The following is an 18632-nucleotide window of genomic DNA, read 5'->3' on the forward strand; positions in this document are numbered from 1 at the left end:
TTACGCTTGCGATTGTAAAGAACATCTAAAACATTCTCACATCACTCATTTTTCTTCATAACTTATTTTCTGGTTATTTATTTAAATTTTAGGAAGCTGAATCCCAGACTTTCACATAGTGTACTTTTTGTAGGGATTCACTTGAAGGATTTGAAAGACCATTGATCAGTTTCTCTACTAATTCCACATATCTGTGAAGGTTAATCCAACTGAAAAGGAGGAATCCGACGAGAACACACATCGAATTAATTCACAACCTGAATGGGCGAATGGCATGACCTTGTTGTATTCGTCGGACGGGAGGGGGGGGAACGTTGGTTCAGCTCGTTACTCCGATTGCCATGTGAAATGCGAAACATTCAAAAATGCGCGCCATCTTCTTTTTTTTTCTTGTCGTTTCGGAAATGTAACCTTGACGGCTAACATACACAACACATGTCCTCGTTACTATTGAGACTCAAACCTCACTACGTTTTTTCCCCCTTTTCTAAACAACATATGCATTGTCTACAAGTATTCAAGAACTTTGATTCTCATAGAACGTTTTTTTTTTCAACGGTTCCAGTAACATTACAGAATATTTCCGCAAATTCTAATCATGCATACTAACCATCCAAGGGAAATTTCTAAGAAAAAAGTTTTTTGTTTTCGAAAAATATATAATTAACAAAGAGAATGTTTAAACATTCAAATGTCATAACTCTTAGAAAAGGTGTTTTTTTTTTTGCTCGGGGCAACTGATACAACATGAATTCAAAGCAATTATCGATGAAATGTTAACGGGCTCTAATGAAACATTGTTTGCTGTGTTTCCACGCTGCTCGGAAGTTTATGCGCTGAAATTCACAGTTCCGAACTTGCCATAAGTCCCTCATATATGCTAAATACATATATTATTCGTTAAACAACAACTTCGTGGATTTTTTTTTTTGAGGAAAAGAGTTTAATTCAAGCGGATTTTATGCAAAATTATCTATAAGATAAACAAGAAATTAGTGTAATAAATTTTCACAAAATACAAAATTAAAATTAAAAATGTTCTGAGTGTGTGCTTGTGTTGAACTTATGAAAACGGTTAATAATTTTTAGTCAAATGATAATTTTATCCATTCCATTACTTTCTACATGTTTAATACTGCAAATTATAGAAATTACATTAAAATAACTCGAAGTTCATTCTCACTAATTCTTTCCTTCCTTGATTTAACTTAACTAAATGTTATTTTCCTCTTTTACAGCAGATTTCTGTTCAAAGTTCTCATTTACTTAGTATTTTACTTCAGTAGGCAATACATTAGTAATGTTTACTTAATAAATGGCCTTTATCTCTTCATGATTTAACTACATTCTTCGTTGCAAATTTCTTTGTAGAGTTTACAGTACCAATTATCGACCTAACCTGTGACTTAGGTAGATCAAGAATTATGTTGTCGAATTGTTCGTTGGTGGTCTGTGTGCGAACAAATTATTTTATTGATTTGATCTTGATTTTCTTTGTTGCATGCGTCTGCATGGACCTACACATTATCCATGAATCTCTGTTCCACTTCTAGCTTCTAGTAGATCATAGCTGCAACATTGTGCAGTTATCATTCAGTTCTTCAATGGCTGTGCTGTGGGTGGTCCACATTTGTGATCTCACTCGTTTTTTTTGACCTACCAATTTTTGATCTCTATCGAACAACGATTCGTAGGGGTTAGGAGTGGAAGAAGGAGGAGTACAATCATAGTACGGGTGGGGAACGTATGCAGATGTTATTGGTGCTGGTGTGTGTTCACGGACCAAACGGTTAACGGGGCGTCCCCCCGGCGTTCGTTGTGGTGTTGTGTTGTTGCGCGGCCCGTGCCACCCGCAAAACATTCATTTGCATATAGGCGTTGGCGCGGCTGGCGCGTTCATTAGGGCGCGCGCACTCACCCTCACCCTCAGAAACTCTATTCGCACTCTTCGTAGACGAGCGAAACAACGTTCGAACGTTCATCTACGCTTCGACCGCTTGCAAAATCTATGAATGTTTCCATATTGTTTTAAAAGCAGTAATTGTTGCAATTCTTCCTCACAAGTACACTCTTCTACATTTTCCACTTTTTCAACTTTCAACTCTTCACCTGTCATTCATCTGTTATTCACTGCACTTAAGCGTATTTCTTGGAATTCTATTTAGTTTATGTTGAATTCTTTGACACTTTTCGATTATACCAAAACACCTTCAACAGCGAAAAAGAGAAAAAAAAATTCTAATAAATTGTAGTGATAGAGTATAACTCTTAGCTCATATGTATTCTATCGAGACAGAATTTTCACTTGAATAACTATTTCTGTAACCAACTTTATGGATTTTAATTGTAAATCCTATTGAGCAACCTTGAGCTTTGTTCATTCGTGCTTATAAGGACGATCGGCTATGATTTTTCTTCTCATCCTCGTCTAGTGTAGGAGTAATATGAATATGTATCCATGTCTGACGTGTTTTCTCATCAAAGTAAAGTGAAAATCAGCTTAGAGCCAGATTGAAGACACGAGCTCTAAGGCTATACTTAGTGGTTCAGAGAATATGTGAAGATCGTTGCTCGTTACGAATATTTGCAATGAAAATGAAAATTTGCTAACTTTGGAATTTCATTCACGTTCTCTGACCTTCTAGCATAGTTTGTTGTTGGATGCTCGTTACAGCAATTCCGCGAATCGAGACATTTCTGGAATGTCGTCACCGTGCCCGAGTTATATGCACTAGCAAAAACTGCGGGTTGACTCGTCATAATTTTCTTATCTGCCAAAAAAAAATCCTATCAGACTATCAATGACTCGTCGCCGTCCACTTAGAAAAAACACTTCTTCTCAGTTATCTGATACGTGTTCAACCAGATTCTGGATACCTATCCAATTTTTAGTACATAAATTACGTATACGAAAATTAACGAATCTTTACTCGCGTTCTTCGCCATCCACTCTCAGCCATAAACCTCTATTCTCATAATTTTATCGTATTTTCTGTTTGCTGACCTTAAGTGACCGCCCTAAACATGGGAGATATCAGGCTGACCATCGTGGATAGCGTGTGGACGGCGGAGCGTGCAGACAGCGCGCATAGTGGTCACACGTGAAAAACAATCTCCAGCCGCTCCGCTGTCTTCTCGGATCGTATCGTCGTCGGCGTCTCGTTCCTAAGCGTATACTCTCTCGATCACTACGCTAAACGTATCGTCGTCTACGTTCGTGGATGTTTGGTTTCCTGTCGATTGTTTACTGGTTGCACTATGTTTCAATCAACAAAGGGGGATTTTTAGCGCGCGTGTCCTACGTTGACCTTTCGGGTGGGACCGTATTATGTACGGCCTTCAATCCAACATCGGATGCACATTGTGTGAATATGGATGTGATCAGTGGGATTCGGTTTTGATTAATGTTTCTAATGTAAGATTTTATCAACGAGCAAAGGAAAAAAAATCCGTAATGCTCTACGAGCAGTTTTTTTCAGCTCCTCACATTTTTTTGCCTCCATTTGCTTCCTTTTGAGTGCAGAATTTAACGACAGTGACCCGCGTGAGGAGGATTCGTTTTACTGCCGCATTCAAATGGCACCACGTTCGCTACAGCGGCCGTCTGCGCACAAAGACACATTTTTATCGAGCCACTCGACGAGGAAAACCCAACGAAAAACCAGCTACGATAGGATTGAAAACATCGCTAAATTCCATGAAAAGATATTAGACTCACCGCGAAGCTTTTTTGTCCTCATTTTTATCCACACTCACTTATTGCACGCTTTAAAGGTTAGTAGAATTGTGTGCGGATACAATTTTGCAAAGTTTGTCCTCTTTTTTTCAATCGTGCTTCGGTGCTCCACATTTTTCCTAATGAAAAAAGGAAGTGTTGATGCCAGAAAGAGCTTTCGCCGACAAATCATGCGTTCTAGTAACATTGTTGTTATAATTTATTTCTACAAAGTAATATTTTATCAATAGTACTTTGATATTCTCCTGTATTATTAGTACATTATCGATCCACTATTTCTGTAATGAGGTGCTTCATTTACAAGTTGTTTTCTTTTTAAAGCACAAAATTTCACTATCTATTCCATCAACGTTACATGTACTTGGATTAGCTTACTGTATTGACATCAACATTTCCCATTTTCACTACACAATTATTTCATTCGCTGCCCATATCCCTCTCTTACCTCATACTCCCCTCATAGTGAGTAGATAAAAAGTAAAGGAAAAAATTATTTTCTGTTTACTCTACTTTATTACTCTATTACTTGTTCAGTTCGTTGTGAATATTTAAAAGTGCAAAATTCCATAGATTTCGTTTGAAAGTGGCAATGTATACTGAAATTGCTCTTAGCTTAATTTAAAAAAAAATTAAAAATTATCCACCTTGTGCTTTTGGTTCTACATGTTAGCATGCTATTGTTTCTAACATGCGATTCCTGCCTGGTTCTTTGTACCGTATCGGTCGTAAAAATTTTCGCGACCTGGAGACACGAGATGATTTATGAATGTCATGACCCTACTCATTAGTACTGGTTTTTTTTCGTAGGTTTTGCTTAGCATTTTTATCTCAGCGTATTCGATAATGTGGCTATTTTTTCTCGAAATATTTTTATCATAAATTTTTCTTGTTTCAGAACGAAGTTGCGCCATACTAGGTCATCTGATCCAGATAAGAACGCGTCAGCTGATGCAACAAATAAATGACTCTTCCATAGTTTCAACCTATTCAGCCTTCTCTTGAAAGTCAGGAAACCACAACATATTAGTCATATTGAAAGCATATTTGTTTTTTCGGAAGAGGTTCAGCAGCATATGATTCACTGAGGCTTAATTTTTTCAACTAATTCTTAAATCTTCCAGAAATTTGCTTTGAATTGATTTACATGACACTGTAATCATTGAGCTAATTGTTGTACTAGTAGTAGTCAGTATCTTTTCTGTTCATGCTGCCAGACAGGTGATGGAACTCCTAAGAATTCCTGCAAATTCACAGAGGCCTCATCTTTTCGGTTTTCCGGAGGAGGCTCAGGAGCATACGATTCATCGTATGAACTCGGCGTTCGCTACCGAAGGTGTCGGATGCTGGGGAGGTTGAGGGAGTGCAAATTATTTTATCCTAGATATTTCGCTGTATGAGAGAGAATCGAAGTGAAATGTAAAGTGATCTGGAAAAAAGATGTGAAAAAAATTCGCCTTTTTTGAGATTTTCCCTTAAAAATTTATTATTATTTAAAACTATATCATAGTTATATTTATTTAATTATAATTTAAAATTTAAAATTAAGATAGTTTTAATTCGTTCAGAAATAAAAACCACCTAATGGTGAAATAATACAGATTTGAATCATCTACATAAGCGTAATTAAATGTAAGGATTACAAAATTATCCATTTTTTTTTGGAAGGATATTCTATGTTCGCGAGATTTCGAGCCCCCCCTCCCCCGTCCATCCCTCTCCCCTCCTCCCTTCGTAAAAACTCGGCGTTCGCTACCGAGAAGGTGTCGGATGCTGGGGGTGAGGGGGGAGGTTGAGGGCGAATCGCCGTCACAAATTTGCATACGCAGTCGAAAAAAGCCTCAGCTCGTCGCTTAGTCATGCATCGCTCTCATTGAGCGCAACGATCGTTGCTAGCCTTCAACGTTAGGAAACATCTGGTTAGTCGTCGGGGCGATTTTTCAAAACCCCGCTGACCATTTCGATCGACTCAATCATCCCCCACCACCACCTCCTCTCTCCTTCTCGTATCCCTTCTATGGCGTCTATCGATTTGCATATAGCGATTATCTTCTCAATCGTTTCCTCAAATATTTCATAACCTCCACAATCAAAATCATCTCTGATTTTTTTTCCTCACTCCTGCACTTACTTATAGCTTATTTGATGAATATTTTTGGAGCACGTGAGTATTTCATGCAAACAACGTCTACGCGCTTTTGCAGACACAAATAGTGCGAATCGGGTTCGCGTATGATGAAAATATATTGAGTCCGGTGGAGGGAATAGAGAGAGGGGGAAAAAAACATGCCGAAAACAAAACACCATGTCGCCCCACTAATGTACTATCGACAAACGACCAATGCCTCGAGAATGAGGGGAAGAGTCATTCGTTGCACTAATTCGATGTTGAAATCCCATAAAATCGGAGAGGGGGGAGGGGGGAATATTTACATATATATGTTCTATGATGAGCACGATTAAAATACTTTTTATGATGTTCGGTATTCATTGGGAATCTTTTTTTTTTGTAGGATTTTTTTTTTGGTCGAAATGATGACGATGATGAGGGCGTTCGGAATCATCACAGCCGAGTTGCGGTGTCCGTGTGGAGACGTCTGGGGCTTGCATGCACTGGCGCGGCTATGGCAGTCGAACAGAGTGCATTCCACTCTTTTTTCGTCTGCCGAAAATGTGTTATTATTGGATGATAGTCAGAGACGACGTTTTCATCATAACACTAGCACTAACGCTGTGAAATAACTCTTCTCCTACTTTACAGTATCATACGTACATGTTACTGAACCTTAAGAACTTTTTCCACCCTCCTCTTTATTCAACTAACTCACCAGTTCGACCCACTGATGAAAAAATCGGCTTTTCAACTCCAAATTTTTGTTGTCTTTTATATATTCTGTTGACGTGAATCGAACCTAACCTACAAGTTCTCCAATTTCCCTCTGAACTCATTTCAGGTGAGGTATATGCGGTAGGAAGCAGTGTGGAATGGCACAGTGTGACGACTCGACGCAACCACCGTCAAGTTGGACTCGGGACCCTCTAAGGGAGCAACTAGCTCACCTGGCCACACACACTCCAATTCAGGTGAGAAAAAAAATATACACCTCCATTATTGTTCTCATACAAAACTATAATAAAAGTTTTTTTTTTACGAGTTTGAAAAAAAAAATTGTCTGCCGCTTATAATGTGCATTGCTGAGTTTAATTTGAAAATGTTGCTGTATCCTAGCTCAATGGTTACATAATCAAATAATATTTTGAATCGTATGGATGTTAGAGTAGGACATGTTCAACTACTGTAGGTGGTTGTTTTCGTTTTCAGGGTCTCGTGGCTATGCACTTTTTTCAGATAAACCTCATGCATGCACATACACATTACATAGTTTACATATTTGTATTTTTATAGTAATCATAAGTCAAATTTTCGTTTAAACCATTAAATTCTAGCAGTTTATTACTTCTACCGTATACTATCTACACAACTTTCCGCCCGCGACAGTTTTTTTTTCTTTCTTTTTTCCATGAGGTTTTATTCCAGGAATCCTGTGACGTTAGGATAGTTGTATTTAGAGTCTTCATCTACACCATCGTCCTATCTACTATACCTACGTCTATCGAATCCACACACCACACACACATATGCACAGACACACGCTTCCGCTCCACGATTGTACTCTTAGTGCATTTTTTGGGGACTTGACGATGAAAACAGGCCGTGTGTGTATGCCTCCAGTTTTTATCACGGATTGCACTTTTTTGCTGGCTGAATAGCATAAAACAGAGAGTGTACTTTTGGTTATTGCGTTCTGCGAACGGGCGAAAACGCGCGCTCGACACACATTTTTTTCTCGCCCTCCCCCCCCCCCCTCTTCATTATTTTCTGACCATCTGCAGATCGCAAAAACCAACAACGTTCGACACCATTGATACTGACTCATCCTTCTAGACATTCCTTCTGATGACATTGCTTATCGTCTCACATCATCTCTAGCTCTTGTTCCTTTGGAGCGCCGGTCCAACAGAAGTGATCGTCTGCGTTTGTAGGTTGCTCGACCGCAAGAAGGCGTGCCGACCGCGTTTCACGCCATGCAACAAGGCGGATGGCGAATTCCTTTCGCCGGTTTCACTCCTTCACAACCTCAACCTCTATTTCGGTACGATTCGGGGATCATCGGCTTGTAGTCGCTTCCCTGTTCTTTTCGTCGATTATTTCCGATCATTTTAGATCCACTTGGCAACAACCAACCAGCGGAGAATGGTCAGCAAATAATAATAAGATAAATGAGTGGAAAAGATGGAGCTCATTGGAAGCTCCACCACCCGAGTTAGCTCGGCCTCGTCCTCAGCTGCTCTCGCCTCATTTCGGTTCACCGATTTTGCCTGGAGGACAGGCGGCTCTACCGGCACCACGCACCTCTGACGTAGTTAAAGAGGAGGAGACGTGCGAACCTATGGATCAACATGACTTTCACAATCTGAAAGAGGTGAGACTACATCTTCAGTGCACCTTAGTTAACTAATTTATATGTCAAGGATTGTTTATGAATATTTTTCAGGAAGAACGGAAGTCTGAAGAACACCATTCAGCATCGTACGATGCTTCAGCGTCCCCGTCTCTTAGCGGTGATGACGATGAACGTCGACTTGATGTTGAAGGCGGAGATGATCAGCATTCAGAAGAAGTTGAAGTTGATGATAGCAAAACCACATCTAAACTTCGTATGCAAACAAGTACAGATTATGGTACGTATGTTAGTATAGAACAAAAAAAAAGACGATTAGGAAAAATTAGTATACGATTCACGTGGTATCCACGTATTATCCATAACTGCAATAGGAATTTTTAAATTGCGAGTTAAAAAATTTTTCAAAGTGTAGGCAAGAATGTTTTCGTTTTGAACGTTTTTCTTACTCACTCACAGAGCATAAAATCGTTAGAATAAAATTAAATAAAATATAATCATAAAATCACCTACATTTTTTCATAGATGTATGCGTTATAGAAGATTTATTTAATGTCGATGAGTGGGTGAAATTATTGAAGCCAAAACAAGTCTATTAAATCATGACGTGGAACGTTTGCACTTGTGATTGCATGTGTCGCCGTTTCTATCCCATAGTTCAAATTAGCTAGTAAAAACGAAAAAAAAAAATAGATGACGTAGTTGAATTTTTGCAGGATTATCCAAAAAACATTTTTTCGAAATTTTATTTCGGTTTTAGAAACTGATGAAGGACATCCGGAAGATAACGATGATAACCAAGTCAGCACAACGACAACACACAAAGAAGATGAAGCTTCGTAAGTTCTTCTGCACTCTTACGTATTGTGTTTTCTTGTACTTGTACTAGAATTCTGGGAAAAGAACCTACGAAGAAAATAACTCCAGTCAAATTCCTGAAATATGATATGAGATATTCTATTTTTTTTTTCTTTTTCCAGACATCTCTTGTTGAACTTTTCACAACAATCGTTCACCTCAACTAGTGATCAGTCACGGATTCAATGTCTTCCATCACCAACAGAAAGTGGTAAAGCTGGTGATCCGAATATTCCAACCACAACCACACATTCATCCACACCAACGCTTAACGCTGGATTTTCGGCTTCAAACGAACAGCATGCAACCGTTGTCGTGTCGACGTCGGATAGCAATCGTGAGTCGCACTTTTCGTCTCGTCACTAACCGTTTTCAGACCTCTTTCGCACACACTCTGTTTTTGACGTGTACATTTTCAGCGTCTTTCTGTCGTCCTCCTGGACTTGGGCCTGCAGCGTTTTGCACTCCAATCACCGGACAAAGTGCTGCGCTTGTTTGTCCAATTTGTGGATTTTCATGTAACTCAAAATTTCACTACAATAGTCATATGAATACACACGGTGATCATCAATGTAGTATGTGCGATTATACGAGTCGCACCGAGGGAAGGTAGTGAAATTTAAATATTTATTGCTCGAATTAGGTAATTAAAAAGTAGATTTGTTTTAGACTAAAGAAACACATGCGTGAATCACATACAGTGGAGGAACAACTTGCGGTTGGCCTCGAAATCAAACCATCCACCCCCGCACCAACCGCAAGTGCTAATGGAGCCATATCGGTTGTAACGACAACTTCACAATGTTCATCACTAGCTGATACATCCAGTTTATCCACAACAATGGCATCACTTGTGGATGTCGCAAATATGGCTGCAGCAGCTGTTGCCGCCAAACAAGAGGTTAGTCGTTGACTCGAATCTGGAGTTCGAGTTTCCACGATGAACTCAAATGCCTGATTTTTTCAGCAGAAGAACACTTTAATGAGCGCATTATCCATGGATAGTTTGGTTAGTACAACTGGTTTCCTGAGCACAATCGCATCGACCGGATTACCATCGGCGTTAGATCAAATCCGAGCGTTCGCTGAAAATTCTTCGCTGCTTCCTGATTCTGGTACAACACTCGCGAATGCGTTAGGTGTTATGTCACAAGATGTAGCTGAAAGTATGGATAGATCACCTGAAAAGGTAAAAATCTCAGTTAAATTACATTTTAAATCTCTGATAATTTAATTTTTTTTTTAGTTGAACAATTCTGAACCACGTCGTAATAGTAATGGGAAGATGAAACAGTATAAATGTAAACAATGTCCACACATTTCATTCTCCAAGGATGATCAATGGGCCCATGCTCGAACTCATATACCGGTTGATAAGCAGATGAATTGTCCAACATGCAACTTCGTAACCGAGTATAAACACCATTTGGTAGGTGTTTTTTTAAAAATCCTATTTAATCCTGTAAAAAAATCACTTTTTTGAATAATGGAGTATATGGTCTAAAAATAAATCTACAGTAAATATAAATATAAAGTTTTAAATAGTTATAAATATAAATCTAAAGTTTATGTTTCGAATGTAATTTTTTTCTTCATAATCGTCCACTTAGTAATACATTACCTAATAGCAGTTACTCTTTCAGGAATATCACATCCGGAATCATATAGGCAGTAAGCCATTTCAATGCAAAAAGTGCAGCTACACATGTGTGAATAAGTCGATGCTAAACTCACATATGAAGAGTCACACAAACGTCTATCAATTCAGATGTATGGATTGTACTTATGCAACAAAATACTGTCATAGCCTCAAGGTAAATTAGTAGTAATCAGTATGGTTGTTACGATACGATCCTTATAAATTCCAAATTGTAGCTTCATCTCAAAAAATACGATCATCGCCGAGTTCCGGACGGTATGGATATTGGTGATACGTCACCAACTCAAGTGAAACCGGAGCCGTTAACTCCGTATCCGAACTTTGGGCTTAAACTCGACGCACCGTCTCCGGCTACAACCTTAGCACAAACTCTTGGATTAGCACCTATTGTGACTAGCCAAAGCCTGAACTACGCCAGTCAGATGCTACTCAGACAACATCAGGTAGCGGTTAGGTTTTCGCCGAATTTAACGAGTTATCCTGAAAAAATTGTTTTAGATGGAACAAATGAGTTCGCTAATCAATGGACTGCCAACACTGCCTCAACCTCTTAAGTGCGCTGTTTGTGATTTCCATACGAGCTCTCAGGAAGAGCTTATGCGACATAATGTGAACCATTTCCTTAGTCAACCAACGCAAAGTCCAATTGTTAGTCTATACCAGACATTGCCTCAGGTAATGAAATTTCTCATTTTCCTTAGTCCTTAAAGTAGTAATTGATGCGCTCAATCAGAATATGTACTCTGTTCAGATGAGCTCTTTTGCACCACCGCTTGAGGGAATAGCTGAGAAACCAGTGAGCGCTGAACCTCATGAGGAACGTGATAGTGGACATGTTGGTGACGATGAAATGGAGGGAAGTACTGGTAGTACCGGTAGTCCACATTGTAGTTCTAAAGGTAAGTAGTAACCTGCGGTAAACTCGTAATTATTAGCTATTGAGTGTTTTCAGGATTTGGAGATGAAACTGATCATCCTGGTAGAAAGGTGAAGGCCTTCAAACTCGATCAAATTAGCCAACGTCTTCAAGGAAAAAGTCCTACAGGAAGTGAGGATAGCGAGGATAAGGACGGTGAAGAGGTTGGTTCTCTAGAAACATATATAGTAACATTTACCTGAATAATGCATTCAATGTTTTGAAGTCGTTCTGAATCCTGAAAGAAAAAAACCTCTTCTTTTTTCCAGCAACATGTTGAGTGCTGCTCACCAGCACTGGATCCACCAACATCTTCCTGTTCCACCTCCGTAGTGAGGGCAATCGCTCAACCGTTTGCTTCTCTGACTTCGGATGGAACTCTGAACATCTTCCAACAAGCCTATTTGGCTCAATTGAATGCGCTCACTGCTAAGAGGGATGAGGCATCATGGCGATTCCAGTGCCAACATTGTCGCATGGCTTTCCAGGTGAGAAATGGGTGAATTAGGAAGGAAATGGGATGAGGCATCTACTATATTAATTCATTCCAATATGAAAAATATTATTTTTTTCTAGGATCAAGCTCTCTATCACATTCATATGGGCTATCATGGATACGAACATGTGTTCAAATGTAATCGATGTGGACATATTGCACCGGATTCGTTGAACTTCAATCTTCATCTACTACAAGCGTCACATGAATAGATTAGGATATTCAGATGTCAATCGTCTGACATCATCATCTGACCGTTCATCAATGTGGGGCGCCACAAAAATCACGCGTTCTTGCTCCGTCACGCTGGTTCAAACGTTCTCCACTCAGTAATTTTACTGTTTTTTTTAAATTTAAATGTCGCTAGAGTAATTAGTATCTACTCACAATTACTCGACTGAACCGCATCGGTTCTATACGTTGTATATAGTGAACGTTTGAGATAATCATCAACCTCATTCCCCTCGTATTCGTATATCGTTGTAGTGTCACCTCTCATCCGTTTCCCCTTCCCCTTTGCCCCCCCTTACCTACCTGTACCCCCCCCCCCCCCCCAGTTGTTGTCTGTTGTCTGTTCGGTCGCTAGATTCGCTACCACCCGACACGGGCTTTGCGCAATTTTGCCATATATAAGTAAGTAAGTTAGTAAGTAAGTAATCAACATAATTATATGCGCTAAGTTGTCTTTTTTCCCCTTTCATTCTTTATTTTATTTGTTTTCGTTTTTCCTCATCGAGTTACACGTTCCTCGATTAATCAGGGATTCGCGGGCTGCTAACTGGCTCATCCACACTATCACATATTTTCATGGATCTTCGTATTATGTTTGGTTAGTTGAACTAATCGTGGCGTATTTAATCATTATTTTGTCAATCCACAAAAAAAAAAATCAATCCTCATTCAATCAACATTGCAACATCGCCACGATACGTTCATAATTTCGGTAGTAGTTGCTTTGTTAGCTGTCTGCTAGCGTTTATTTAGCGTTTTACTTGTTAACTTTACTCGTATATGTATCTTCGCCATTTGTCATACAGTCCGAGAGTACTTGTCTAGTTTGAACCTCCTCTACCTCTTCGATCAATTCATTCAGATTTATTTCACATGCGTGTGTGTTCTGTACGGTTTTTTTTTCTGAAAAAAAAAATAACTCAGGGTTGTATCGTCGGAACCGAATTCAGACCGCTTCTCCTCCTCATGCCAAACTCCTCATTAAAATTCTCTTTTCTACTATATATATTCCATTATTATAAAGTAATAATTGATTGAATATGAACAATTACAGTCTTGTGTATATATATACAACTACATATATATGTTGTATTTGTATTGTAATTAAATTCGAGTACCAAAGTTGTTCAACATTGAACTGAGTCCAAAATGAGAGATTTCATACATCGATTTCTCTCATAATTCTATACATATTTATTTATTTCTTCTTTTTCCTCCCTCTTCATTTTCTTCCGCCTCCTCTTAACAAACATCGTGTCTGTGTCCAACTCCGATTCGTACACATCGTCGATACACCTCATTTAAACCTTAATCCATACCTCGACTGTTACACAAGTATCTCGTCACAATAATTCGTTTCGTCTGTTTGTTCGGTTTCATTTTTATTATTTTTTTTTTGTTTAATGCATGCCTCTTTTAAATAAACGTGTTTAAGTGAATTTTTCTTGCTTTCTTACCGTATAAATAGTCTCTAAGGTGTCCAAATAAACAAATAAACAAAACATCCCGCACTCATCTACGCTGTACACTTGAAATATTTTAGGAAATAGAAATGTTCAAAGTATAAAAAAAAGTCTGGATCTTACTTCTTACTTACTAATTACCACTCTCAAAGCAGTTACCCAATATTTAGGAAAATTTTACACAAGGAAACTAGAACCTGCACCTCTCATATTGACACATTGTAATTTTGAGTCAAAAAGAAAAGGAAAAAAATCAGAGTAACAACGTTTTAGTCAGTCGATTCACATACAAACTTCTTCCTGGAAAATTGTTGTCAGTTTTTTTTCTTAAATCCTACGACAGCTCTGTAAAAGTATTCTATTTTTTAGAATTTCTATAAAGAAAGTTTTTAAAAAGTTAGAATATATTAATTCTAAGAAAATAAGATGAACTGTTCTCATCGCTAAAAATCGAATCCTAAAATAATTGCAATGACATTTCTCTAAAATTTGTGTTAAAGCTGTGGCTTCAATAATAAAAAAGTTTTTTTTTTGCATTTACGTAAGTCCATGATGTTTACAATCCGTTAACAAAAAATCTGTTAGAATATTCTTAGTTCTAAGAAAATAAGACTAGCTGTTTTCATTACCTGGCCTTAATTTCCTTAATTACATAATAAAAAATAAAGAAAAATCTTGTTGGCCATTTGGCTGAAAATGCACACGTTTAGTGGAATACTGTACTCTCTAAGAATTCAACATAAAGACGATTGATGGAAAAAATGCTGAAATTTGCCATCAAACCAAAATAAAATGACTAACACACATGATAAGTCTTATTGGACAGATCAGCCGTTAATTTCTTTGTTCACAAAAATTCTCCCGGGAAAGATTCACAAACAAAATGTCATCATACGATCGTTTTCTGTTCAAAATTCCGATAAGACACAAATGACGAAGCAGATAACAAGCACAATGAGAATTCTTTTTAAAAACATGAAAAACATTTTTCAATGTTGTAAAAGAGGGAATGTGAAGGAGGATTTTTTGATCGAGGGTAAAAAAAGTTGATTTCTGGAAAAACAAAGTTCACATGAGAGTTATAACTCCTTCACAGAGGAGTTATTGAGAGCAGCTCATAGTTTTGACTGCCGGTGACATCCTATTTCTTTGTGCTTCCTGAGGGAATCATGATTACCCGCATGGATTTCGATTTCGTTTCAAATCATTCATAGAAGAAACAATTATTTTTACGTGGAAACTGTGGTGATATAGAAGTTAAAGAAAATTTTGACGAGAACTGATCTTTTCCGTCGTTAAAACTCCCTTTTCCTTCCGTTTTATTTAGATTTAAATTAATTTTAAATTCTTATTCAACCCACTGGTCTAGAAATCTTGCATTTTTCTTTTTTTCAACGTCTACAAGAACTAATTTTTTCAAAGCGTCTCGCGACATTCGCGAGCACGAGCAATTCGCTTAAGTATAACTGCCGGGAAGTCTATGTAGTTGAGTTAAGAGTAAAACTCCACGAAAATATCACAGATATTATAAAGATAAAAAATAAAATATTACACCAATAAAATCAATTTTTTTGAAATATTATAAAAACAAAATATAAAATAGATTTTTTCTCGTAAATCCACTATATTTACGACTATAAAGAATTCTGATGTTTTTATCTGTTCTATGCTCATTATCATTTGCACTTTTGTAGAAGAATCATTGATTACAGAACTACTTCAAATCTACATCACAGATTACATTTTCAGTGAAATTTATTCAGAAACTTTTCATTATTATTGACTGTTACGGTAGTCGATTATTCCCTATTGTTCATTCGTACCAGAAACGTACTTTTTTTCAGCTTTCCTAAATTATTTTCTATTGTGTTCGAACATTTTAGGTCTATAGCGCTTCCAGTATGGAAACAACTAATGTTAAACGAAATAGGGATGTGTTCAACGTATATAGGAATCGCTAATATTTTTTCTGGGATTGTAAAAATTGTAAAAATTCTTTTGGAAAAAGCATGGATGGGGACGATGTGCAGGTTTGTAATTTTTTTCTCTGAAACGGAAACGAAAGAATAAAAGTCACCACCAGTTGTACTTTTTGTTGTTTACGGAACGGCATTCTTGTGGTAACGAAGTAAAACGCGTTAAATCCATGATCCACGCATAAATGAACCATCAAAATATTGTTAGTACATCTATACATCACCATTTTTTAAAAATCTTCCATATAAAATACTTCATACTCGTTCTGGATTATAGATGAAGGTAAAGGAAATCCATACACAATTGGTATGCACCTATATTAGAGCATCGCGTGGTGTAGCGCAGTCGGTAAGAAGTCCGACTATGAATGCACGATCGATCGATGGTTCGAAACCGCTCCAGCGGCAACCAAGCTTTTAATGCCTTCGACGTCGATAAATTGGTGCCAGAATTGTCTGGGAGAATAAAACCACTGATTCTTAGCACATCGCCTGGTCCCACAAGTCCTTGTATAGGCCAACACGTGTTCCAAAACCTTAAGGATTACGAACTCCAGTAAAAATGCGTTGGTGCATCCCAAGTGGATTAGTGGATTGATACGCCAGTGACTTTATCCTTCTTTTTTTCGAAATTTGTTTATTGCTTACTACTGTACCCATAAAAGATCTCTCATGAGATTGAGCACCTTTTTCTTTGGATCAGATCAAAATAAATTGTTCGCGGCTGCCGTATCCAGAATGGGCAGAGCCTATCCGGGACAATCTTACCGAAATGTGCAAGATTTTTCACAAATGAATGGTTGATGCGCAGAATGATACGGAAGGAAGTCAGTTTAAACACAAATTCTAATATTTTTCATATCATTATCCGTTATTATTAATATTAGCATTTGGAATTATTATGATACATTCGCTATTATCCAGAAGTTCACCGATTTTAATGGATAATAATTAGAGGAACAAAAAAACAATTGTGGAAAGCGTATCTTCCTTAAAATCAATGACACATTCGAAGGATTACTCCTGTGTGGGACCGAATAGACAGAGGGATGGACGGATAAGTTTATACAACTTCACAAAATATTTGATCACATCAATAATGTGTTGCATAAGATAGGTGAATATGTCCGGAAGCGATAATGTTGTAAATTTACATATAAATTTGATCTACCATAAACATATTTTTTAGTTCAACAAAGTTAAAGGAATTTTGTGCATCTTAAGCAGAAATTCCCTTTAGGTGGATTAATGGTCGGGGGAGAAATAAGAGAATCAATCGAACCCAAAATAAATAAATTTCAAAATTATCGAGAAAAGGCTCCTGGATGGAATCTATGTGCGACCCTGGTGTTAATTATGGATATTCATTTCGCTAAATTTCTAAGAGTGTACAATACAAAAGTTACTGGATGCTCGGATAGTCAAAGTTGAACACTCAAAAAAATAATTCCTGACTTTCAGATGTTTAGATGGATAGCGGGCGAATTTTCGAGGTCAAGAAGGATTTATGGGCTGCTGGCAGCAGAGTGATCAATCCATAAATCGCACATAGTGTACATCATATGTCACCCATCCAATGCGAACTATAAAAAAAAATCTCTAGGATATTAAACTATTACTTGGATATTATGATAAATATCAGCTCCGTCTTCTGAATCCAGGATTTGAACTATATTAGAAGAAAAATTTCTGCCTATTCAATCAATTCAGTTTACAGGAGCAAAAATCAATAAAAAAAAAAACAACGGGACTCTCACTGTGATCAAAAATACAATGTTGAGAAATAAATGTATGAGTCAATTTAGAAGAAAAAAACACTTAACAAATCAATAATCCCACAATTGTAAAAGTATCCGTGAAGATTCGAATGTCCGAGATTTTTTTATCCGCCCTACGTGTGAGATGGAGGTTGATAGAGTAATTGTGGCTATTTTTGTGTTCTATGGATAAATAAAACCTGAATTTGAAGGCGCTAACTGAGATAAATGTTATTCTAGACCGTTATTTTTACATTACATTTTTATTCCTGTATTACTGTATTAGATTACTATGATCCTCAAAAGTGCATCTGTTTCGAAAGAGAAAAATTTGCAGCTTATCTATTTTTTATGAAAATGACAAGGAGAAAGATAAGCTAACAAAAAAATTATTAGTAGCAATACAAAAAAATAAAAGAAGGATTCGAATGAAGTTATGACATTATCCGGGCAATCCTGAGACAATATCTGACTAATACAATCGTTCATAGGAAAAGAAATTCAGGAATTGCCAAAAAGTTATGAATTTGCGATTGCGCGGACTCCGTCGCTACCCTTCTCTCGCCGGGAAATACGGGAAAAGGAGATCACAGTAGATCACGTAGCGGCCATAGTCATCATCAACAAAAATTCCGGATTCGAAAATGCTGGCTGCCTGAAAATTCTATAGTTTCAAAAGCACGGAACGTGCAGATTGTCTTGTCTGGAAGCAAACTGTCATTCAATATCACACACCGTTTTTTTTTTCTTTCTAGAAGGAAAAATTTGTAAAGAAAAACTGTAGATACTGTACAAGAGCCTTAGGATAGGTGAAAAACGTTATCCATAGCACAATAACTGGGTGAAATCTGAGAGAGTTTTGCGGGAATTTCAAAATTTTTATTATATTTGTGATTTGGTACGTGTTGTTATGCCGTTCTGTAACTGTTGTTGACCCCTTCCCAGATGATAACACGGACACACAGGATCGATGAGCGATAGAAATTCCTCCTCGAGTATTCACCCTCATTCACTAATCATTCGATAGCGTTCCTTAAACGCACGGATTCATCTCTGCGACACCACTAACTATCCTCGGA

At 37.6% G+C, this 18632-nt stretch overlaps 1 protein-coding gene across 1 annotated transcript; it reads left to right on the top strand.

The window, feature by feature from the left end:
* Positions 1–6718: 6718 nt before the first annotated feature.
* Positions 6719–12338, top strand: RB195_021366 (uncharacterized protein; the record flags this gene model as incomplete). The annotated part of the gene is made up of 17 exons (XM_064208071.1): positions 6719–6817; positions 7778–7887; positions 7959–8217; positions 8290–8476; positions 8957–9035; positions 9177–9391; positions 9474–9663; positions 9724–9955; positions 10022–10243; positions 10301–10483; positions 10698–10868; positions 10930–11157; positions 11213–11389; positions 11466–11613; positions 11667–11794; positions 11900–12118; positions 12207–12338. 17 exons carry the CDS (start codon positions 6719–6721, stop codon positions 12336–12338), a joined length of 2979 nt encoding a protein of 992 aa, XP_064063952.1.
* Positions 12339–18632: the final 6294 nt, after the last annotated feature.

The sequence above is a fragment of the Necator americanus genome, chromosome X (assembly GCF_031761385.1).
Source record: "Necator americanus strain Aroian chromosome X, whole genome shotgun sequence".
In the NCBI taxonomy this organism is placed as follows: domain Eukaryota; kingdom Metazoa; phylum Nematoda; class Chromadorea; order Rhabditida; family Ancylostomatidae; genus Necator; species Necator americanus.